Below are 26,258 nucleotides of genomic sequence, written 5' to 3' on the forward strand. Positions count from 1 at the left end.
CGAGAGTTATAATTTTAAATCACGGTTGACAAAACATTTTGAAATGGCTCGTTGTCAAGGTTAAAACTCGAGATTGTTTTATGATAAAGAAAAAAACACACTCTGAGTTGATGAGGTTTTTGATAGCCCATCAAATGTAGGCGTTCAGAACGCTAAACGTTGCTTCCAAGATCTGCTTCCAAAATCGGCTCAGGAAGGAATCACTCTCCCCTAATGGCTAGAGACACATTTATTGAAAACACAGGCATAGAACAACGCCTCTGATTGGCTTAAGGGATATCACATGAATACAAGAAACAAATCTGATTAATTTAGACAGAAATCACATGTTTAAATGAAGTGAATAATGCTGGTCGCTAGATAGATAGATAGATAGATAGATAGATAGATGGATAGATAGATACTTTATTCATCCCCGAAGGGAAATTAGCATGCGAGCATAATAAATGAGCAGTAAGAAAAGTGAAACTCTGTAACACAAAGGGTACAATGCGTCACTGTAAAGTCAAGGAACGTGGAAAGGGAGGCAAGCTCTTGAGCAGGCTTCCCGGCACTAAAGCAAAGGTTATCCTTATTAATAGTAAGCGGGCCCCAAGCGGATACATTTGTTGCAAGAATACAAACAGCACCTGGAAATAATCTTTGGCAATACGGTACTTTTGAGGATAAAATCATACAAAGGCCCTTTCAAACTATGATCAAACTATAATTTCCCTTACACTTGTTTAGCTATTTATAGGTTTTTAGTTCTTTTATTCACTGTTGATTGTGTGTTTTGATAAATTAAAGGATTTCACAGTAAGGTTTTGTACAAGGTGTAAAATATTTAATGGGAGTTTACTGTAAAATTAAGGTTTACAACAAATTGTTGGATGCCATGTTAGGGCATTTAGACATATGTTTAGAAATTTTACTCGATAAAGGTTTTAAAATTGTCGTTTTGATAAGTAGGTCTCTAACAAGGTTTATAATTTCAAATTGAGGCTTTGTATTTCAAGACCACGTCAGGCTTTGAGGGCTATTTTAGCTTTTAAATTAGGATTTGAAGCAAAGATACATAATTTTTTAACTGGGCAGATTGTTAAGGGGTTCATATTCAACTATGAATATGCAATTATGTTTTAGGAAGGATTTTAAAGCACTTTTATTCGCATTGAAAATTTACTTTTTTCAATCTGGGTTAAGGATTTCAATAACGGTTTCAGTTTCATTGGCTTTTCAATTAACGATTGTCCATTCATCCATCTATGCTAGTGTTATATAGTGACAGTCACACCAGTCAAAATATTTTTCACTCGATGGCAAAACATAAATGCAATTTTTGTTACCACCGGTTACCATTTAACTTGATTATGTTAAACTAAAAGGAAACATTTCACACAAAGGTCAAAATTAAGAAAAGCTTATTATTTCAGTGTACGAACTTATTGTTGTATTTTGGTGTTGTTGAGTTCTTACCTGAATAACTGGGGATTTTAGTTTCGAGCTAATCCACAGAAAAAAATGGTAGTATCGGTCGATACCGATCCAATACCAATACCTCATTCTTGTAAATATCACTTTCATTGAACAATTCAAACCGCCTCCCTGAGTTAATTTATATCTATGATAAACAGAGCACAAATATTTCAGACACTGAAAAGGTTTATTTTTTTATTGAATACCCTCAATACAAACCGTACTCAAAATGAATAGAAATAATTCAGTTAACCCTACGACGCTAGTGAGGATAAGCAGTGCAGATAAATGGATGGATATTTCTATTACTTTACATCTTTTTTTCTGAACAGAAACCAAGAGAGTCAAATCAAAGAGGCAGTAATGTAACTACAATACAGATATAAATGTCAACATGCCAACTATACCTTCCGTTGCACTCCATTTAGAAAATAAAGTCAGAAAGTGCAAATAGCGTGAACAATACTTTCTAAAAAAATTTGAAAGTCTGAAAAAATGAACTACTTTCTCTTTGTCTTCAACAATTGTTACAGAGCGAGAATCACAAGAGTCAAACCAATACAATTAACAAACAAGCCATAGTGCGAACGGATTTACAAGTTTTTGTTCAGGAACAGTAGCACCTTTACATTTTTGGTTGCAGCTTGCTGCTCTCTGTAGGGTGAATCTTTTTCATGTTTATGTCAATTTGACACAGTAGTAAACCACTCAAGTAATACTTGGCATCGTAATTTTCTGTTGTTGAAAAAAAGAGTCCATTCTACGCTTTGCCCCCCTCGTATTTAGCTTCTGATTTAGGTGCTCACGTAAATTTGGCAGCATGCCAGTAAAAGTGTGCCTGTCATTTACTTAGAGCTTAGAGCAGGGCTGGGCAAACTACGGCCCGTGGGCCGCTTTGTGCTCGGGAAGAAAGATACTACAAAACACTACTTTAGAATCACTATAAATTACTACAGAAATGCGACAGAAATACCATTAAAAACAACTACGGAAATATTTCAGAAAAAGTCTGCAGAAATACTACATACCTGTCAAGTTCCACGGCTCCATGCCCTTACACACTGTCGTATTTTCCCTTACAAAATACAAAAAAAAATCTTACACCATACTTTTTTTTCAAACGTGTTTATTTATGTCGTTTAACATGTTATATTGTACATGTGTTTCCTTATATCATATATATTGTTAATTAACATTTTGTTGTGAGATCCTGAGTTGCTCGACATGAATGAGGTTTATTATAAAAAAAGTTCAAAAATTAAGTAGCTTGGATGTTCACTGTAGAAGGAAAAAATACTTGCAAATATAATTAAGTAGAAGATTATTAATTCATTTTTTGCATTAAATTATTATTGGTAATATACTGATTAAAGGGATAACCACAAACCTGTCTTTTTCCCTTTTTATATTTCCTTTTTTTCAAAACCTCTTTATACAACATAATAATTCGTAATGTAATGCATCAAAGCAAGTGAGCCGTTTGAGAGCTGGTGTTGTGCCGAGAAATGCATCCCTGCCCAGATTTGCATCCCCTAGCTACTATAAGCACTTTCACCTCGTTTTATCTCACTTTTATATCACTTTTCAGGAAATTAATGGCGAACATATAACCAAAACCACTTTGTCTTGGATTTGTTGGGAATGTAATACAACTTAAACCATTCCGTCTTTGTGAATGTAATCGAACGGTAATGCACACCGTATATAAACCACTTTTGAGAACTGTTATGCACTCTACCATAAAGCTTATTATGCTGAAATAAGCTTTATGGTAGAGTGCATAACAGTTTTAATATGAGCGATTTGAGAAGAAATAGGCAAAATGAACATGTTACCTGCTCAACACATACTACAATATTCTACTACGGAGAATTACAACAATACTACAGAAGTGCGACTGTGGAAATACTAAAGAAATACTACTGCAGAAATACAACGAAAATAAAAACTACAGTAACACGACAAAATACTCCAGAAATACTGAACGATACCTAAAAATATACAACTACAGTAATACTACAAAACTAAATACTAACTAACTAAAATGAAATGTAGTGCTTAAAACAAGGACTTAATATATTGGTTAGCTTTAATTGTGAAGGTTTCAAAACGGATTTATTTCAAAACAAATCTAAATAAATATAACATGTAGATGTCTTCATATATATTTATTCTTAACCTAAATAGTGTATTTTTTTAAAATCTTCTAGACCAGAATCTTCTAGTCCATGGGTGTCAAACAGGCGGCCCGCGTGCCGGATCAGGCCCGGTAAGGGATTGTATCCGGCCCGCGAGGCAACGCTGAGGGAAGCGCAAGAGAAAAATGAGCTGCAAGTTGAAATATGTCTACGTGATGTTGCCAAAGCCAGGTTCCTCTCATAAACGCTGTACTTGTATTTCTCTCTCTCTCTCTCTCTCTCTCTCTCTCTCTCTCTCTCTCTCTCTCTCTCTCTCTCTCTCTCCTTCTCCTCCTCTCTCTCTCTCTCTCTCTCTCTCTCTCTCTCTCTCTCTCTCTCTCTCTCTATCTCTCTCTCTCTATCTCTCTCTCTTTTACCCTCTGTCTCTTTCTCTTTTTTTTGTTCCTCTGTCTCTTTCTCTCTCTGTCTTTTTACCTTATTATGCTCTCTCTTCCTTTTTTTCCTTTTCTCTTCCTCTCTCTTGTTTTTCCCTTCTCTTTCTCTTCCCATTCTTTCTCTCCTCTCTTTCTATTTTGTCTCCTCTTTTTCTCTCTTTCTATTTTTCTTTGGCTTTCTTTCCACCTATCTTTCTTTTCCCCCTTCTCATTATTTCTTTTTATCTCTTTTGTTTCGCACATTCTCACTCTCTCTTTTTCTTTGTCCCACCCTCTCTCCTTTTCCCTCCCTCTTTCTCTTATTTCTTTATCTCTCTTTTTCTTTATCTCTTTAATCATCTAGTCCGGCCCCTGACAGAATGTTTGTTCTATTGTCTGGCCCTCGAGTTAAAATGAGTTTGACACCCCCTGTTCTAGACCATATCAAACTTATTTTAACTCCGGGGCCACACGATTGGGCTAGACTAGTAGATTAGAGAGAGAAAGAAAGAAATGAGAGAAAGAGAGGGAGAGAAAAGTAGAGAGGGTGGGACAAAGAAAGAGAGAAAGGGATGAAGAGAGAGGGAGGGAGAAAAATGAAATGAAATGATCTGCATTTATATAGCGCTTTTCAAGTCAATGACTTCCCAAAGCGCTTTACAATGTGCTCCACATTTCCCAATGGCGGCCTTGCTGCCATGTAAGGCGCTAACCTGTTTATTGGGGGTATTAGGGGTTCAGTGTCTTACCCAAGGACACTTCGACATGTAACACGGACGAGTCGGGATTCGAACTGGGATCCCTTGATCCCAAGACGAGCGCTCTAAGAGAGAGAGAGAGATAAAAAGAGAGAGAGAGAGAGAAAGGGAGTGCATGAGAAACAAGAGGTAAAAAGAGAAATAGTGAGAGAGGGGGGAGAAAGAGAGAGAGAAATCCAAAGAGAAATAGAGAGAAAGAGAGAAGAATAGAAAAGAAAAGGGGCAAAAGAGACAAAGGGAAAGCAAGAGAGAGAGAGAAGAGGAAGAAAGAGCAAAATAAGGTAAAAAGACACAGAGAAAGAGACAAATAGGAACAAAGAAAAGGGAAAAAGAGTGACACAGAGTGTGAAAGAGAGAGAGGAGAGAGAGAGAGAGAGAGAGAGAGAGATGAGAGAGAGAGAGAGAGAAGAGAGAGAGAGAGAGAGAGAGAGAGAGAGAGAAAGAAAGAAATGCAGGTACATCGATTGTGTTGAGCACCTGGCTTTGGCAACATCAAGTGGACATATTTCAACCTGCAGCTCGTTTTTCTCTTGCTCTTCGCCTGATCCGGCCCGCGGGCCGCCTGTTCTAAACACTGAGGGCTGGGAGAAACATCATTTTAAATTCTCTGTTTATGCTGCAGAATTGACAATAAAGCTGACTTTGACTTGAACAAATGGGATAGTCTTCCTGGATGGCCCCTTGGGCACATTTTTAAAACCGATTCCAGCTCGTGATTCCAAATAATTGCCGACCACTGACTAAGAGAGTTGCCAAGGGCGCTAGGTGAGAGAGAGGAGGACTGCGCTATCATTAGATAGAAGCGGGGCTTTGAGGACATCGGTGGAGAGTTCTTGCTTGGTATCGAAAATATCGATATTTGGATCGATCCGCCAAACCCCTAGTGCCCTGTTGCCGTCGAGCAACTACTGGCTCGCCGGTGCTGTTCAAGTGATGCTCAGCGTCGTTGTCATGACATCAAAGATGTTGTTCGTTGCCCTGGGGCAAGGCAGCATCCTCTTAGCGTGCTCGACTGGCCTTTCCCCTCATGTGACATTTGCGCTCTGACCTTTTCTGCAAGGCGAGAGCGGAGGGAAGAATCGGCTGCAGGGGGTCCGGATAAAATCTGCACTTATTACTTGCTCCTGGGACGGACAGCCGTAGTACATAACACAAATGCATTGATTTTCTTCTGTCTCTTTCAACCTTTTACCAGGCCGAGGTGAACACCCCGCCAAAATGAAATAAGTCTTCGACTGCATGTGCGCTGAAATATTGCTGATTAGATGTCATCTAAATACATTTGCAGATTTAAGCGAATGAAAGGGGACAAAATAGATTTACGGATTAGGTTGGTTTTCCCCGATTAAGAGTAGTTAAGGATGCCATTACCTACAGGTATAATTATTCACTTCAAACCACATGTTATTTTATTTTACTAAGGGACAGTATGTATTATTCGGCCACTTTTTGGGTACTTGTAGCAACAACATGGCAGACAATTATGTCAGCTGTAAAATAAATTCATTTTTTTTACAAATATTTAAAAAAATGCATGTTTATGTGATAGTTTATGTATTTTTGCTTATTTAAATCAATATTCTTTTAATTTGTTCAATAAATTACGTTTTCTATTGTTAGGAGTCACTAAATAAAACACACTGTCCCTTTAAGTTAGTCTTATTTTACTGTTTGACATTTATTTAAAAGGATACCCAAATTCTAAAACATACAAAATGGGAGAAAATACTACATATTTTTTTGCATAATCTCTCCAGATACCTCTCACAAAGACGCACTACTTGTATTTCTCTCTCTCTCTCTCTCTCTCTCTCTCTCTCTCTCTCTCTCTCTCTCTCTCTCTCTCTCTCTCTCTCTCTCTCTCTCTCTCTCTCTCTCTCTCTCTCTCTCTCTCTCTCTCTCTCTCTCTCTCTCTCTCTCTCTCTCTCTCTCTCTCTCTCTCTCTCTCTCTCTATATATATATATATATATATATATATATATATATATAGGCAGCACGGCGGCGCAGTGGTTAGCGCTTGTGCGGCACAGTTCATGTCATGGGAACCTGTCGTGGGTTCAAATCCAGCTCCAGACTTCCTGTGCGGAGTTTGTATGTTCTCCCCGTGCTTGCGTGGGTTTCCTCCGGGCACTCCGGTTTCCTCCCACGTTCCAAAAACATGCATTTCAGGTGAATTGGCCGGTCCAAATTGTCCATAGGTGTGAATGAGCGAATGAGTTGTCTGTCCCTGTGTGCCCTGCAATTGGCTGGCAACCAATTCAGGGTGTCCCCTGCCCACTGCCCGGAGATGGCTGGGATGGGCTCCAGCCCCCCCGCGACCCTAATGAGGATAAGCGGTACGGCTGATGAGATGAGATGAGATATGTATATATATATATATATATATATATATATATATATATATATATATATATATATATATCTCATCTATATATATATATATATATATATCATCTCATATAATCTTATAAATATCTCCATATCCATATCCATCTCTGCATCGCTTATCCTCAGGGAGTAGCCTTTTTTTATCTTGCCGTCAACTTAACTTGACATTAAAGTTCAATATTTTCTCGTGAATATTCAGTAAAGTGTCGTTGAAAGGTATTCAAAGAAAGTAGGATGTTGAATCTATTTTACTACCATTGTTAGTTTTAAAAATCCCTAAATTAATTTCTGAATGTCAACAAAACCAAGTGACTATTAAACTCACATTTTTTTCAATTAATTGATCATTAATGCTCAAATCAGGTTTTTGTCAAAATATTTCCTTCCCATAATGAATATTATTTATAGAATTAGTATTTAATGTATTACCGTGTTGCACTTTGGCAGATACACAGTGAGGTACCCAAATTCCTTGCCTCATAGTCAAGGACAATAGTGGGACCAAAATTCTTGTTTGGCGCACACATAATATCTAGCATTTTTTTGTTTTGTTCCATGGACCTTTTTTCCATAATGTAGGATTACCTATCTATTAGTGCTTTAATTCAAAAGGAGCAGCACATAGACTTTATTTATAAATTAAGGGAAGAAAATAAAAAACCTTTTTTTCCCAGTTTTTTAATAGCTTTTATGTTACTTTTCTAAATCTGACTGTGCTGGATAAAGGTTGATGCTATTATCTGCCAATATGCTGAATATCAAAGCCAATTATCGGTCTTTCTACTGTGTAACCCTGAATATAAAAGAACAAAAGTTGATGTTAGCTCTAGATATCATACCATATGGTTTTGAAATGTAATCAATGCTTCCCCAACTACGTTTGATTTAAAGGAATTCAATTCTGCCTATTATCAACACTTACAATTATTATAATATTGATATTCATCCAATTGGAGAACTTTATTTTGTTAAGCATCAACAGGAACTCACCAATCACGAACCTGCTTTGATGACTGTGACATTGTCACTTTGAAAGGAGAAGCGCAAACAGCTTTCTTCCTCTCGTCTACCAGTGCTCCCACTGCCTAGAAGCTCCCCTCTGTGGGGATGGGGCTGGGGGGGCCACATTGGAAGGCACTAAGATAGTCGACTGAGGTCAACAGGCTTGGAGCCTGGCCAACCCAGAGCCATGAGCCTTGGAGAGCCAGTGGTTCTCTCTGTCCCTGACGTCTGGATTAGAGAAGCCTCAAGGTCAATTGCCAAAAAGGTTAAGAAAGTACTTTTCTTCAGTTTCCCGTAAGGCCATATGCTATCACACACAGCCCTCCCCCGAGGGGCCATCTTTGTTCTCAGAGGTACGCAAGAAAACCTGTCTTTGGTGTTTTAAGCAAATATTTAATGCTGACACTATAAAAATAATTCATGATCATTTAAATGAGTTGTTTATCTTAAAACCAGGTTTATCGACCAGTACGGTACACCTGTTACCAAAATGTTTCCCCCTCCTTCATTGTTAACACTGCAAGTGCATGTGTTAAATATGTTCTTTATTCTTTTGTTTAATGTTCCCTGTCACTTAAATAAAACAGTTTATGAGAATCAAACCATGTGCATTATTTTTTTGTATGTCTATATTATTTTTATTCTGGATCGATCAATCATTATCCATATCCACAAACTCCAAAATCGATAATTTAGTTTGAAATACAATGCGTTTAGAGTATTGCTCCCCTAATGATGAACGCTAGACACAATCTAAGGCTATTTCAAATTAATTCCTTTGGGAAACCGTGAGCACCATCGAATTTGATTCCAAACCAAATAAATATAATTTAAAGCAATTCTCTCTACAAGTGTGAGTTACAGCTCCAGGCCTGAGCATTTTAAATTCCTCGTATTAAAATAAAGGCCATCACTCTGGAAGTTTACCTTTTGAGTTGTCTTCCAATTCAATCAAAGGGGATGGACTTGTTGTTCCGTTATGCGGCTGGCTATAAATAGCAGCGCCTATAAAGCTCCCCGTCTGTGTTCTGAATGCTAACGCGGCACTTCCGCAAGACGGCGCTTATTATTATCTAGTCATGTATGTTGAGTGGTTCGGTGTGTGTTTTTGTTCCTCTTAACCGGCGGGCGCCATTCACTTAATGCATTCCATCCGTGATCTTTGCCGCTTTGTGTTTGAGCAGACACGAAGAACGTAATTGAAACGTAATGATTGTTTGCCGTGGTGAGGCCGTGCTGTCGGGGCAAGGCGACAGCCAGGGAAGCCACATAACTGCCGGCTGTGAGATGGGAGATGGGTGGACTTGTGGTAAATGAAAGGACGGACATGTCAGCGGATAGATTAATTCAGTTTTGAAAAATGGTGGTTAGAAAAGCCACTGTAAGATGTATATTTGATGTTAATATAAACAGAAACGATTTTAAAATACTATTATTATAAAGACCAGTGATTTTAAACCAGTGTGCCGGGGCACGCTAGTGTACCCTGAGACATTTGTTTAGTTTGCCGCAGGAAATTTCTTAAGTTCATATAAACATAAACAAACAATAAAAACATTCATCCTTATCAGTAGGTGGCAGCAGATGACCTTTTCCTTTCCTTTTTGTTAACTCATTATCAGCTCATGAGGTAGTATAGGAAAATATATTTAGGATTGCCGTAATTAAAATAATGTAAATGTAATTGGATTTTTTTAGGCCCGATCTTACCTCAACTCCTGAGACACGATGACAACAAATCAGGAGAAAAAATTTATATTGTCGATTTGGGCAATATGATAATAAAAAAAAAAAACATGAGGCTGGTGCCAGGAATGAATTTTTAAACATTTTCGACAGGAGGTGTGCCTTGAGAATTTTTGTTTTTATGATAAACGTGTACTTAGGCCCCAAAAAGTTTGGGAAATTGTTAGCGGAATATTGTTCACAATAAATGAACCTTAAGTTCAGAAGGCTAAACTCCGAGAAAAGCCATGCAAAAAAATTAACTAGATCTATTGACATTTTGGCTTAATTCGTTCAGAAATTGGGTCATTTTACTCAGTCAAAATGTTTATTTTTGTTTTAAAACCCAAATATCAGACTTTTTTATTTTCAAAACGAAACCCAAATTTGATCTTTTCAAACCTACCAAAGAAAATGGCCCCAGCGTTGTACCAAATAACTCAAATACCCCAAATACCCTTTCGACACCTCTGAAAATGGGGTAATTTTGTTTAAATCCCCAAAATACTTTTCTTTATAATGGCCTACAGAACAACAGGTCATTTGGTTTGAACCAACACAAAAAATTGATATACAGAAATTTGTTTAATGTTTGTTTTTATAACCCCAAATATTTTTTTCGGGCTATTTATCCATCCAGGCATTATCTGCACCGCTTATCCTCAGTAGGGTTGCAGGGATGCTGGAGTCCATTTCAGCTGTTCTTGGGACACCCTGAACTGGTTGCCAGCCACTTGCTCATTCATACCTAGGGACAATTTGGACCGGCCAATTAACCTGACATGCATGTTTTTGGAATGTGGGAGGAAACCACAGTGACCGGAGAAAACAGACGCAAGCACGGGGAGAACATGCAAACTCAACACAGGAAGTTTGGATCTCATGACCTCAGAACTGTGCTGCGGATGCGCCAACCACTGCCCTTTTTCAGATTATGTAAAATATTTTTTGGGTAAATGTTTTTTTCAGTATCTAACCAAATACATTGTTTAGGGGAATGGTTCAAAGTGGGGTCCTCAGACCCGCAGAGAGTTAAAAACATCTCTCCAGGTGGTCCATGACACGATGTCTTAAACAGAGTAACAATGACATATTTTTCTGTCTTTTCTGAAGAAAAGAACAAGTGTCAACATTATCCGGGGGAAGTTGGCTGTATGGGAGGAACGAGTGGGAAATGATAACTTGCTTTCCCAGCACTTGACAGCCTCGATCTGAGAGAAGCTGATATCAAAGAAAGACTCCAGAAGCAATGTAGAACACTGACCACTATTTGACACCATGAATAGTCCGGAAAGGAAGAACCCTGGGTCCAAGATCCTTTTTGGATTAAATCGTAACACAATGCGCGGCAAAATTGACACAAATGAACAACTCATCAAACTCTGTCGTTCAGAAGCCATCCGACAACAAAATTGGAACAAGTCAAATAGCACCTTTCGGTGCCGGGTGTTGGAACTGTTCCTAAAACTTGCCAAATCAGCCATTGATGACTATGTTCCCTTAGTTACAATGTCCAAGTGTGAGGTAGGGTTTTCAACTCAATGAGATTAAAGGACAAACACTGAAACAGTCTGGAAGCTAATCATGATATAAGAAAGACCCTTTCTAGTGCTAACCACATTTTTATTTATTGTGCAAAAATGAAAAGCAAGAGCACACGAGCCACTAAAATTGAGTATTTCTTTTCATTCAAAGCTGTGTCTAGCACTACATTATTGGCGAAAACTGACCTTTTTAACGACTCACTGAAGGTACGGGCCCAGGTTGACCTCGGGAACCATTGGTTTAGGGCTACATTACTAAAAAAAGGGGGATGTCTTGACATCTGGGGAACTAAATCGGGTAATTTGGGTGAGAAGGGTAATTTGGTTTGCTTTGGTGGATTGAGAAGATTAGTATGGTGTGTGGATAAATGGTGTATAGGTAGGATGAAGTCTGGGTTGGTCGATAGCAAAGAATGGACGAGTAGTTTGATCGGCTTGACGATCGAAAGGTGAATGATTGGTTTGTGGGTGTGGAAGAATTGTCCTCTACGGTTTGGCAATGCATCAGTGGGTGGGAGGTCTGTGAATGCTAAAACGGATGATGACTGTATGGTGGGATGGATTGATGGGCAAGCGGGTCAGTGAGTGGGCAGATGAGGTGAAAATGCGGCAAGTGGTGAGAGGATTTTCGTCACTTGCTGGATTCACTGATGCAAATCCACTCTGGGAGTCTAGTGTTGAGTTTAAAGCAGCGGGTGTATTGTTTACCTTCCCACATTGATTGGAACTGAGTGCCCAAGCTTCTGCTTTTCCTTGACCTTCAGAGAATAGCACGTAAACAACTTCAAAATTATTGTTATTTTTACCCATATCTGCTCGGCTGCTTAGTCACGTGGTATGATGAGCCTTCTTTATGAAGACATTGGAAGACACTGAGAGCTACTTCTGGGAATAATTTGTGAAAAAACATGGAGAAATGTATACAAAGAAAACACTTTTTATACCCATGACGTGCAGTGATGCACAGTCAGTTTGCAGATAAATTAACCTACATCTTATTCGTCATTTGAGTGGCAGAGCAAAACGGTAATATAAATACGTAACATCTTATCATTAAGGTGCGTAGTTTGAGATGTCCCTAAAAGTTTAAATTCAATATTTTCTCTATCAATTTTGTGTTAACAATGCCCAATTGATTTCAAAGAGCCTTTTAACATATTTTTCCATTGCACCTATCTGCTTTTATCTTTTACCCTTGGTGTTCCACATGTCGCATGAAGGAAAGGAGGGGGAGGGGGCTAGTGCATTGGGGGATTTCACGACGTGCTCAAGATTTTCTTTTATTCGAGGAAGAAAATGTCAGTAAGTAAGAAAAGGACTTCTTTAATTACAGTCCAAATGCCTACAAAAATCCCCCAAAAGATGAAAAAGGAAGCGTTTATTCACGCGTGTCTAAGAATTTCACATACTTTCACGCACAACAAAGGGAGCATGACAGAGGCTGCAATGATGATTTCAGCCAGAAGACGGTGTCACCAAGTAAATATTTTGAAGTTACCGACACCACCTTTAATTTGTTAATGAACTATATGCGCTGCTCCTTTTGAATACAAGCATCAACAGATACAGTCATATGCAAAGGTTTGGGCACCTCTGATCATTTTCAAGATTTTCCTTTATAAATCATTGGTTGTTCGGATCAGCAATTTAAGTTAAATATATCAAATAGCAGACAAACACAGTGATATCGGCTGTGAGATCTTCCTTTTGCAGAAAAAAATAGCCTCTAAACGCTTCCTATAGCTTCCAATGAGGGTCCGGATTCTGGTTGAAGGTATTTTTGACAATTTTTCTTGACAAAACATCTCGACTTCACTCAGGTTTGATGGTTTCCGAACATGGACACCCCGCTTTAAATCACACCACAGATTTTCAATAATATTCAGGTCTGGGGACTGAGATGGCCATTCCAGAACAATTGTTCTTGTTCCTCTGCATGAATGCCTTAGTAGGATTGGAGCAGTTTTGGAGTCTTTGTCTTGTTGAAGTATCCAGCCCCGGCACAACTTATTCCAGAACATTGTTCGCAAGAATCTGCTAATACTGACTGGAATCCATGCGACCTTCAACTTTAGCAAGATTGCCAGTACCTGCACTGGCCACACAGCCCCACAGCATGATGGAACCACCACCAAATTTCACTGTGGGTAGCAAGTGTTTGTCTTGGAATGCTGTGTTCTTCTTCCTCCATGCATACCGCCCCTTGTTATGTCCAAACAACTCAATTTTAGTTTCACCAGTCCACAGCACCTTATTCCAAAATGAAGCTGGCTTGTCCAAATGTGCTTTAGCATATCTCAAGCGACTCTGTTTGTGGCATGTGCGCAGAAAAGGCTTCTGCTGCTTTACTCTCCCATAGAGCATTTCCTTGTGCAAAGTGCGCTGAATAGTTGAACGTTGTGCAGTAACACCATCTGCAGCAAGATCATGTAGTAGGTCTTTGGAGCTGGTCTGTGGGTTGAGTTTGACTGTTCTCACCATCCTTCGCCTCTGCTTATCAGATATTTTCTTGGCCTGCCACTCCGGGCCTTAACTAGAACTGTGCCTGTGTTCTTCCATTTACTCACTATGTTCCTCATAGTGGAAACTGACAGCTGAAATCCCTGAGCTAGCTTTTTGTATCCTTCCCCTATACCATGATGTTGAACAATCATTGTTTTCAGGTCATTTGGCAGTCTTTTTGATGCTCCCATGTTGCCATTCTTCAGAAAAGATGCAAAGAGGAGAGCAACTTGCAACTGGCCCCCTTAAATACTCTTTCTCATGATTGGCTTCACCTGTGTATGTAGTTCAAGGGTCAATGAGTTTTCCAAACAAATTTTGTTTTCCAATAATCAGTGCTAAAGTTATTCAAATCAATAAAACAACAAGTCTGCCCAGATGTATGCACCTGCCTACTTTTGTTCAAGTAATTATTGCACACTTTCTGTAAATCCTATGAACTTCATTTCACTTCTCAGATATCAACTGTGTTTGTCTGCTATATGATATATTTAACTGAAATTGCTGATCCGAACAACCGATGATTTATGAGGGAAAATCTTGAAAATGATTAGGGGAGCCCAAACTTTTGCATACGACTGTAAGTAATCTTCCATTAAGAAAAAAGTCCATGTAATAAAGATTCTAATTTTGGGGGCTGAGGTTTGCGCCAAATCAAAATCCTTGGTCTCACTATCACCTTCTGCCGCGAAGCAAGAGAATTGCGTGCCTCACCCTGCATCTGCTCAGCACAGTAATACATTCCATCCATCCATTATTCGCACCGCTTATCCTCAGTAGGGTCGCGGGGGTGACGGAGCCCATCACAGCTTTCTTCGGGCAGTGAGCAGGGGACACCCTGAACTTGTTGCCAGCCAGTCGCAGGGTATACAGAGACAGACAATTAGCTCGCTCATTCACACCTAGGGACAATTTTGACCGGCCAATTAACCTGACATGCATGTTCTTGGACTGTGGGAGGAAACCGGAGTGCCCGGAGGAAACCCACGCGAGCATGGGCAGAACATGCAAACTCCACACAGGAAGGTTCGATCTCATGACCTCAGAACTGTGCTGCACACGCGCTAACCACTTTACTGCCATGCTGCCTTAATACATTACATACTCAATTTTAAAATAATACTAATATAATAGAATATAATGTGAAAATTTAGCGATCTTGAAAAAGAAAATCAACAGTTTGTGAGGTTAAATGGGAAAGAACTTTTAAAAATATTTTTATTTAATAGTGATGACAGTTGGGGCACGACAGATTAAAACAGGTGTATTCTACCTCTCAACTCATATTGCACAAACATTGTATTAATCACAATCTCATGGGTAGACTAGTGGTGGCACATACAAGCCGCAATGTCCCAAAACCCTTTTTGTTTGCTTACACTTGGATAACAGTCCAAAATTTTAAAAAAATACTCTACCATGGTTAATACCTGGATGGACAAGCAGAGTCACGCATAAAGTTGTTGGTGAATCGTGTGAAAGGATAACAAGAATCATAGCAAGAGAGTCAAATCCTCTTATGGGATCTTCTTGCAAGACTCAGAATGTTTTAGGTTCAAATCACGTCAGGGTCACCAAATGAAGAAGGATGGCCTTTTTTCTCCTCTCCACTTGTTGTTTTGCATCTGGGTTGTGAGACAGGTAAATCAAACGCTTGAGCTAAGATGAGCAGTCTCTTTGAAGTTTTGTTATTACAGAATATTCTGGGCACAAATGAGCTCCAGCTACATTTTAATATTGCAACAAGGTCAAATCGTGTTTTTTTGTATAGCCCTTAATCACAAGAGGTCTCAAAGGGCTGTACGGGCGTGGTTAAGAAGAAATTTTAAACTCTTTAGAGGGTTCAGAATCTTAAATTTGAGTCTTGCAGAAAATCAGGTGGCAAATGGCTTCCTTCAGTCATGTTGACTGGCTCCAAAGGTAAAGGACCTGCAGGCATTTTGGGCTGTTTTTATTCTCGTTTGTTTTTTTTTTTTTGCAATCAAATTCCTGCAAAATAGTGTAGCTTGTGCATATTAGCTTGAAAACAGGTGAGACAATAGCTTAAAGCCTTACCTAGTACCTTGTTAAATTTGATCATAATCTATCTATCTATCTATCTATCTATCTATCTATCTATCTATCTATCTATCTATCTATCTATCTATCTATCTATCTATCTATCTATCTATCTATCTATCTATCTATCTATCTATCTATCTATCTATCTATCTATCTATCTATCTATCTATCTATCTATCTATCTATCTATCTATCTATCTATCTATCTATCTATCTATCTATCTATCTATCTATCTATCTATCTATCTATCTATCTATGTATCTATCTATCTACCTTGGTCATATTCCTCAAGAGGGGTGACCGACAGCAAGACAAACACATACAATAACAAAGAAAATAAAAAAAGGGAAAAAATAGCAAAAAACACTCACAAACATTTTTGGACCATGGAAAACTAAACATTATTTTTTCCACATCTTGCCATTGGTGACCACCAGTTCAGTTTTAGACAATGTGAAAGAGTTGTAACAGGTGGACTTCTTTCTCTCGAAGTGAATCCACGATTGTGCACACTTGCCCTAAATGATGACGCGAAAAAGAGAACAGAAAGCAGCCGTGACCTTCGTTGCGACGTCATTAGCGATAGCACGCAAAAGACAACACCGTTGTGTTCCTAGCGTGAGGACGTCCTGCGTAATTGCGTTACAGTAAACGTTTGCTGAAATTGTCTGTCAGTTTGAGATCACGCGCGACACTCATTTGACATTTTCGCCGGACAAATTAATCCGGAGTCCGCTTGCCATCGACTGCCGCAATCGATTGTGCCGGCTGCCACGAGTTTGGATTGGAATTGGAGGGCGAGCTAATAAAAGCGAGATTTGCGGGCTCACTAGTAGCATTGTCGTCATCATCCTCATCTCATCGATTCTGACGTTGGGCTCATAGACTTCAGCTCTCTGGGGTATTTCCTTTTCAAGGGACAGTGAGTAATATTTGACCACTATATGTTGCTGTATTGTGTAATGTAGAGTTGGGCATCCGGGGCCCTCAAGGGCCACATGTCCTGTGTGTTTTTTGGAGGTTTCTCTTCTTTGATAAAGGTGATAAAATTTTTTAGCTGGTTAGCAAGCTTGCAGGAACTTTTTAAGGATCCCCGCAATTAAAATCACCTGAGATTAAGAAGAAACCTCCGAAAACATTGAAATTATTCCAGATTAGATCAGATTAGAACGTTTAATATGATCCTCTATGGCAGGGGTCTCCAACGTGGTTCCCACGGGCACTAGGGTGCCCCCTGAGGACAGCTGAGGTGCCCTTAGACCAGTTCTGAAAATAACTCACCAGTGCTGGGTCATTGTGATTTTCGAGTAAACTGATTTTTTTTTAGTCATAGACTATGTAACCCTACTTTGCTCTTGTTTTCTCTTTCTCTCTTGCGCTTATTCTTCACTTTCTGTCTGCCTTTCTTTTTCTCTTTCTTTCTTGGTTTCTCTCGTTATCTCTTTCTCTTTCTTTCTCCGTGTCTTCCTCTCTCTCTCTACTTATCCCTTTTCTGAATCTCTCCCTCTTGTTTTTTGACTCTTTCTTCCTCCCTCTCTCTAATTTCTGTCTCTCACTCTCTCTCTTTCTCTCTCTCTCTAATTCTCCCTTTTCTGTCCCTCTACTTCTTGTTCTCTCTCTCTCTCTCTTTCTCTCTCTTCCTCTCTCTGTCTAATTCTCTCTTTTATGACTCTCTCTCACGTTCATTTCTCTTTCTCTCCCTCACTCACTCTAATACTCCCTTTTATGACTCTCTCTCCCTCACATTTCTCTCGATCTCTCCCTTTTCTGTCTCGCTCCCTCTTGTTTTCTCTCTCTCTCCCTCTCTCACTCTCTCTCTCTCACTCTTTCTCTCTCTCTCTCTCTCTCTCTCTCTCTTCATCTCTTTCTAATTCTCCATTTTCTGTATTTCTCTTTGTTCTCTCTCGCTCTAATTCTCAATGTTCTGTCTCTCTCCTGGTTTTCTCTCTCTCTCATTCTCTCTCTTCATCTCTCTCTAATTATCCATTTTCTGTCTTTCTCCTTGTTCTCTCTCTCCCCCTCTCTCTCTCTAATTCTCAATGTTCTGTCTCTCTCCTGGTTCTCTCGCTCTCACTGTGTCTCTCTCTCCCTCCCTCTCTCTCTCCCTCTCTCTTTCCCTCTCTCTTTCTCTCCCTCTTCTTCTTCTCTCTCTTTAATCCTCCCTTTTCTATCTCTCTCTTCCTCTCTCTCTTGGCCCCAGCACACCGGTTGTCAAACCGCACTAGTTGAACAGTGAAATCCGATTTTGTTTTCCCTGAACCGCTCGAAATACACGTCCAGCCCTTTGCGCATCATTGTTCCCAATATTTTGCAACCAGCCGAGCGTTTGTTTTGTGTTGTGTGTCTTTTGTTTGATTTGAAAACCGAACGAGTCCCTAGCGTGCATGGAAGCGTTTTCATGTAAGCGGTGCGTGCGTGCGCGTGCTGCAGGCAATCAATGGAAAGTGCCCGCTGTGTGTTATTTTTGGTCCATTATGACCATCATGATAACAAATGATCTGTCACGTTGAAAAGCATTAGTTTATTTCCAGCTTTTCTTTTCACGACAACACGCCGAGAAATCACGGCGGACGTGCGGATATTCATCAAAAAGAACGATCACGAGAGCTAGTGCGGAATATTGATTTGATTTCATTCGTTTCAAAGCCAAACACTCGTTATTGATCTCAATTGTAATCCGCACCGAATGCTAACATTTTTAGCACGTATGCCATTATGATCGTGGACTGTATATAGAAAACTTAAATCAGCACTAATCTCAAAAGTGGCCCTTCAAGAAACAATCAATTGGCTTTTAACATCAACGTTAAAGATCAAGTAGTTACAGTGCCATGCGAAGGGAAAGACTTTCTGACCTACTGTCATATTTCAGGCCTCAAACTTATAGATAAAACGCTCAAAATATTTTCTAAGAATAAACAACAACACAAACGTGAAAAAAAAATCATTAAAAAGTAGGTGTTATTATATTGGCCGCTTTTGAGTTAATACTTTGTTCTTTTTGCTGGATTCACAGCCACGAGTCTTTTTGGCTATTTAACTGTAAGTTTTACACATAATATTTAATATTTGCCCATTCTTCCTGACACAACAGTTCCTCAAGGTTTGATGGTGACCGTTTGTTCACATAATTTTTCTAGATCTTTCTATAAATGCTTTATAAAAGTTGAGGTCTGGACCATTATAACACCTTAAACATTGTTAGTTTTAATCCATTCAATTGTAGATGTTGCTTTATGTCTAAAGCCGCTCTACTGTTGAAAGGAGAACATGTGCCCTATTATCAGGTCTCTTGCCGACCCCAACAAATTATCTGCAAGAATCACCCTCCATTTATCTCCATCTATCTTTCCATTAACTCTCACAATCTTCCCAGTCCCTGCTGAAGAAAAGTAATCCAAGAGCATGATGCTGCCACCACCATGTTTAACAGTGGTGATGGTGTTTTCAGAGTGATGTGCAGTGTTACTCTTACGCCAAACAGAAATCTTTGCAGTCAGACAAAAATGTTCAACTTTGGTCATATCTGATCAGAGCACCTTGTTCGACATGTTATTTGTGCCTCCCATGTGGCTTCTTGCAAACACCAAATGGGCTTTTTTATGGTATTATTTCAGGGCTTTCTTCTTGCCAATCTTCCATTGAAGTGCAGATTTATGCAGAGTACGACTAATAGTTGTCTTATGCACAAATTGCCCTGCCTGCAGGTCATCCAATGCGATCATGGGCCTCTTCGTTTCTTCTGTGATTAGTTTTCTCCTCGGTTGGGCCGAAAGTTTACCTGACGGCCAGGTTTTGATAGGTTTGCAGTGGTTTTATGCTCTCCATTTGGATGCTATTGCTTGCACAGTGCTCCGGGAGATGAGTAAACCTTGCAAAATATTCCTCCTTTGAACTTTTCCATAACTTCATTCTAGACCTGCTCTGTGTGTTATTGGTCTTCATAATGCTGTCTGTTCTCCTCTGAGTCCTTCACAGAGCAGGTACTTGAAAGTCAATGACACACATTTGACCTCTATTTGCCATTGTTAGACACTTAGATCTATATGGGATCATACACAAGTCATCAGGGAACTTCTAGGATAAGGGTGAAACTAATCCAGTAAGATGCCAAAAACACTACAAAAGTACTATAAATTTATAACAAGATAACTCTAAAACTAAATACAGTGGAACCTCGGTTCTCAACCATAATCCGTTCCAGAACCCTGTTCGAAAACCGATTTGGTCAATCACGGAAAATCGTTTATCCCATTAAAAGTTATGTAAAATCGTTTTAATCCGTTCCAACACCCTTGAATGTTTACCATGACCGTAAACATGAAGCTAACTCAGGCTAATCGTACGTTCGCATTAGCGTAATCTTCCGTACAAAAGATTACGCTAACATGAACGTGTAAAAATAAAAAAATCAGGTCGTTTACACGTCATTTAGCACCCGGGTCTCCACAACAAGTGGTGAGCGGTTAAAGGATAAAGAAAAGAATTATGAATAGGATTTCTTACCTTTGTGGTGGTCTGCAGAAGCCATGCTCTATTCCCTCGAAAGAAGGGAAACTCCCACACCTTCTTCATTTTGCTATTATTTCTTTCTTAAATGCAATAGTTGTACGCACTACTCTTCTTTTTTCACCTGTAGCAACTTTGCTGCTTGCACCGACCTTCATCGGAGGCATAATTAGGGGCTAAAACACTCTGTTCACCGATATTAAAAGCGAAAGCGAAAAGAAGTGCGCGCGCACGTCGTAACAGTTCTTCACGAGGGGTGGGGGCAATCTACACGATCTACACCCGTACGCCGCTCAGCATCGCACTCTAGCTTACCGGCATTCGAACTCCGATTTTTTGAACGAAAAGCGAAGCGAGAACCGATTTGTTCGAACTGAGAGGCGTTCGAAAACTGAGGTTCCACTGTATTGGACTTAGTGCTTCAAAACCGGTACCTAATTTATTATTTTGTCTTAATTCTGATAAGAAAAAAAGGCACTATAGAAATACTACAAAAATATTACTACAGTAATACTAAGATAGAAAAATACTATTACAAAAATATTACACCAGAAATATTACAAAAAAATCAACTACAGTAATAGTAAAAATACTAATTGGAGATAGAACGCTCGTCTTGGGTCTCAAGAGGTCGCAGGTTTCCCGGCCCCTCCTTGTTATATGTCGAAGTGTCCTTGGGCAAGACACTGACTCCGTAATGCCCCTGATGAGCAGGTAGGCGCCTTGCATGGCTGGTGTGTGAGTGTGTGTGTGAATGGGTAAGTGTGAATCACATCGTAAAGCGCTTTGGAAGGTCTTCATTGACTTGAAAAGCGCTATATAAAGGCAGATCACTCACATTTAGAGTCAGTTTGCTGAGAAAACAGGTGGCCAATATTTTTGCAGCACCTCGTTTTCAGTTTGTTGCACTAAAATCAAAACATTGAAATAATTTGGTTCCACTTCATGATATTGTCTCACATGTTGATGATTCTTTTCATTTTTTTTAGATTTAAGATTGTCGTCTGACAATATGATAAAAAGTTCTCGGGGGGCCAACACTTAATTTAGCACCGATCTCAAAAGTGGCCCTTAAAAACCATCATTGAGCTTTTAACTTCAATGTTAAAGTTTAAGTAGTTAATTGATTTACTGGACAAGAAAATGAATGAAGTAAAATGAAAGATACCCGAAACAGATGGATTTTAATGATTAAACATGACTTTAATGGTGTTGGAGTTTGACTTTTTTGACAGCCGTAACTTATACCAAACACATTTTAGACTCTCAATCGATACAAATTGAATACGTGTGTATTTGTGCTTTTGTGAATCCAAAGGGTCGTCACGCAAGCACAGCGCCCCCCACTGGTGCCTGCAGAATATTGCGCAAGAATCCATCGACAGCTCCGATGAAGAGTTTTTTGACGCCCGAGGTGGGTGTTATACTTTTTCTCTCTCATTTAATTTTGTTTTCATGTTGTGAGTTTTTAAAGGTTTGTAGCACTCAAACCCCAAATAATGTATACTACGTAATTGATCAGGTAGCAGTAGCACCACAGAAGTGTTAATAGCCAACAGATGAATGGCAAAATTCAGTTTGACTTCCCAAATCTGAAGCGTAATTTGGATCTGAAATGTATCGTTCTTCTTTTTTTTGTTCCTACGCTTTTTCTTCTCCTTCCTTCTCAATTTTAATTGTCTTTTACTTCTCTTTTTATATTTTCCTTTTTTGTTGTCTTCCTCTTTCCGTCTTTTGTGTTCATTCTTTCCTTTTCATCTTCTTTGTCTCTCTTCCTTCTTCATTTTCTTTGTGATTTTCTTGTTATTCTCTTTCTCTTTTCTCCTTTCCACTTTCTTTTTTGGTATTTTTCCTTTTGCTATACCTTTGTTTCCATTTACTATTTTCCTTTACTTTCTTCTTATTGCTTTCTTTTTGTCTTTATTCATTTTTATCTCTTCATTTCATTCATTTTTCTTCTTACTTCTTGTTATGTTTTGCTTTGTCTTTATCTTCCTTCTTTTTTCCTCTTCCAATTCTTTTCTTCCTTTTTATGCTCCTTGTCAGTTTTCTTTCATTCTTACTTTTTGTTTTTTCTTGCTCTTTGTTCATCTTTGTCCTTCTTTCTTCTCCATTTTTATTTGGCTTTTTCTTTCTTCTCTTTCTCCTTTTCTCTTTCTTCTTTTGCTTTTTTCAACTTATTATTCTCATTTTTTTCTCTGTATGTCTTCTTTCGACATTCTTTCTTTGCTCTTCACTCTTCCTTTTCTTTTTCCTAATTTTTCACATCTTTTTATTGATTAATTATGGATTTATTTCGGGAGCATGACCGAATGTTATTTAAGACATTTCAGTCACATGTGGATAGGATAAATGGTCCGCTTTTATGTAGCGCTTTTCAAGTCAATGAAGACCTCCCAAAGCGCTTTACACTTACCCATTCACACACACACACTCACGCACCAATAGGGAGTCAGCCATGCAAGGCGCCTATATGTTTATTGGGGGCATTAGGAATTCAGTTTCTTGCCCAAATCAATCGATCAATAACGTGTAAGAAGAGTACCTCGCTACAGAAAAGCTTTCTGTAAACGGATAAATCTTTTTAAGTATTTTACTTATTTTACTCTATTTTGGTCAATTTTTCATAACTTGAATTTTTGCAGTATGGACCCGAAAGCATTGAGGACGATTTATAGAAAAGCAAGAAAAAATGTACAGTAAAATAAGACAGAAAATGACAACATGTATACGGAACTGTGCAATATCAAATGAGAGAACAAAATCAAAACAAAAATTCCACACTGATTATTTCAATTTTTTTGGCTGCTTTTCCTCGAAAGTGGAATACAACAATCTCCATTTTCCTTGAAATGAGTTGCCAGGAAAATACATTTTAAGTCATCCGGGACATAATAAAATAAACTTCCTCGTAGATTTTTTTCAACTTTGTCCGGCAACCGAGACAAAGTAAAATTGACCCCCTGGGTGCGCATTTAATGACTGCTGTGCCAATAAACAAAGACAAAGGGAGCGACACCGCCGGTAATTAAACTCAGTTCACCGTCGAGAAGAACGATTCACTTGGACAATGATAAAGGGAGGCTGGCGCCAGCTGTAAGACAGAAGGTTATCCTCGTGGGATATTTGCACATCAGATGAGTCTGGAACGCACTAAGACGATTATTGACGCAGTTAAAGGAAGTTGTTTGGGGAAAAAAACACACACACAAAAAAAATCATCGACTAAGGCAGTCATGTTGCGATGCCAAGGTGGCTGCATGGAACCCTTTGACTTTTTGTTTTGACTTAGAAAAAAGTAATTGCACCCACACTCCAGTAGTTGGCAGTAGTGGTCTTGTGATTAGGGTGAACAGTGGGAGAGTAAACACATTTTTCCAAAGCTATTCAGCAGATTTCTATTTGTATTTTGTCCTCTTTTGTGCTAATCAAGATGTTTTAAAATAGTTTGAGTCAAGTCATGCTTATTTGTATAGAGAATGGAGGCGAAAGAACATTCCGATGTCTCTCCGCGTGTTATTTTTCCTGGACCATAGTATTCGGACTTTGACAAAATAGAGCTGGATAAGAGCTGGTTGAGGTTATTTATTATAAATTTCCCACCAGATGTCGCTATATTCTGTCGTGCCACCAAAAACGAATGCTAAAAGCACATTGGAAGAAGACAAAATACGGAGACTAAAAGTAACCGAAACGCACCTTATTACTTTTGAAAAGAAGAGAAATAAGAAAAGAAAAAATAAAGAGAAAAGAACAAAAAGAAAAAACTACATTTTTTTGTTTTTGTCTTTTTTTCTCTTTAATTATTTTATTTATGTTTATTTTTCTCCATATTTCTTTTTTGCTTTCTTTCCCCCTACTTTTCTTTTTAGTCCTGTTTTCTTTTTTTGCATATTTTCCTATTTCTTCTTCCCTATTAATTTATTTCTTTAATATAATTTATACACTTGTTACCAACATATGGTTTATTTCTATTATTGTTTTCCTATTGTCTTGTAATATGATATGCAAATATGTATATTCATGAGATGGTTCTTATATGTGAGTACACAGGAGATCCAGCTGTAAGACACAATTATTAAGGAAGTCGAATGGGTTAAACAAGCATATGCGTCTTCCTATTCCTTCTATGGCATGATACGTTAACATTGCTCTTGTTGTTTGACTTCTTGATTTGTTTTTGTTTTTACTCATGTTGGAAGTAAAAGGTCAATTCAAAACATTGTACCTGCTTATGGCTATAAAGTAGTTTGTAAGTGTGTGTGTGTGTGTGTGTGTGTGTGTGTGTGTGTGTGTGTGTGTGTGTGTGTGAAAAGGGAAGTGTGAAATAGATTGTAAAGTGCTTTGAGAGAACTTCAGTGACTTGATAAGCACTATATAAATGGAGCCCATTTACCATTTCATTAATGTTTTCATTCATTCTTAAGAAATTAATTTATATTGGTCAGAAAAGTTATTTTACGGGCAGCACGGCGGCGCAGTGGTTAGCGCTTGTGTGGCACAGTTCATGTCATGGGAACCTGTCGTGGGTTCAAATCCAGCTCCAGACTTCTTGTGCGGAGTTTGTATGTTCTCCCTGTGCTTGCGTGGGTTTCCTCCGGGCACTCCGGTTTCCTCCCACATTCCAAAAACATGTATTTCAGGTGAATTGGCCGGTCCAAATTGTCCCTAGGTGTGAATGAGCGAATGAGTTGTCTGTCCCTGTGTACCCTGCGATTGGCTAGCAACCAGTTCAGGGTGTCCCCTGCCCACTGCCTGGAGATGGCTGGGATGGGCTCCAGCCCCCCGCGACCCTAATGAGGATAAGCGGTACGGCTAATGAGATGAGATGAAAAGTTATTTTACCTTTTACTTGGAAGTGTAAAATTGAAATATTTACTAAATGGTTATATTTGTTTAATGCTAAATTCTTTGTCATTTAACTAATTAAAATTTGGATTTTCCTCTTTCAAACTGTCAAATTTTCCTTTATATAAGGAATATTAGTAATACAATTATTGTGTAAAGTATAACTGTGCTGAGCGTCTGGATCACAGATGTCAAACAGGCGGCCCGCGGGCCAGATTAGGCCCTCTAAGGGATTGAATTTGGCCCGTGAGACAACACTCAAGAGAAGCGCAAGAGAAAAACAAGCTGCAGGTTGAAATATGTCCACTTGTTGTTGCCAAAGCCAGGTTCCTCTCATAAACGCTGTGCTTGTATTTCTCTCTCTCTCTCTCTCTCTCTCTCTCTCTCTCTCTCTCTCTCTCTCTCTCTCTTCCTCTCTCTCTTTCTTTTCCACCCCTTTTCTCCCACCCTGTGTCTCTCTTTTTCTCTTCCCTTGTTGCTCTTTGTCTCTTTCTTCCTCTGTGTCTTTTAACCTCTTTTGTTCTAACTTCCTTTTATCCTTTTCTCTCTTCTCTTTCTCTCTTCATACCCCTCACACTTTCTTTTCTGTCCTTCTGTCTTTCTATTTCTCTTTGGATTTCTTTCTTCCTCTCCGTTTCTTTTCCCCCTCTCTCACGACTTTTTATCTTTTGTTTCTCACGCTTTCTCCCTCTCTCTCTTTCTTTCTTCATCTCGCCCTCTTTCTCTTATTTCTTTATCTCTCTTTTTCTTTCCCTTTAATCTGCTAGTCTGGCCCCCGACAGAATATTTGTTCTATCAAGTGGCCCCCGAGTTAAAATGAGTTTGACTCACCTGGTCTAGATGCAGAGTGAGGCATGCAATTCTCTTGCCTCGTGGCAGAGGGCGATAGTGAAACTAAGTATTCTGATTT

The 26,258-nt window shown here is 39.0% G+C and overlaps 1 protein-coding gene across 3 annotated transcripts in view; it reads left to right on the plus strand.

The window, feature by feature from the left end:
- Positions 1 to 26,258, plus strand: part of pitpnm3 (PITPNM family member 3) — a 161,381-nt gene that overhangs the window by 5,882 nt on the left and 129,241 nt on the right. For 2 of the 3 annotated variants that reach the window (XM_088345163.1, XM_088345164.1), the window contains exon 2: positions 21,819 to 21,914. The exons of the other annotated variant lie outside the window; for it this stretch is intronic. In XM_088345163.1, the coding sequence (XP_088201289.1) occupies positions 21,819 to 21,914 (96 nt within the window). The remainder of the gene's footprint in view (positions 1 to 21,818; positions 21,915 to 26,258) is intronic. 3 annotated transcript variants of the gene reach the window in all.

This window comes from Urocampus carinirostris, chromosome 10 (genome assembly GCF_059441175.1).
Source record: "Urocampus carinirostris isolate Australia breed hairy pipefish chromosome 10, RoL_Ucar_1.0, whole genome shotgun sequence".
Classification (NCBI taxonomy): domain Eukaryota; kingdom Metazoa; phylum Chordata; class Actinopteri; order Syngnathiformes; family Syngnathidae; genus Urocampus; species Urocampus carinirostris.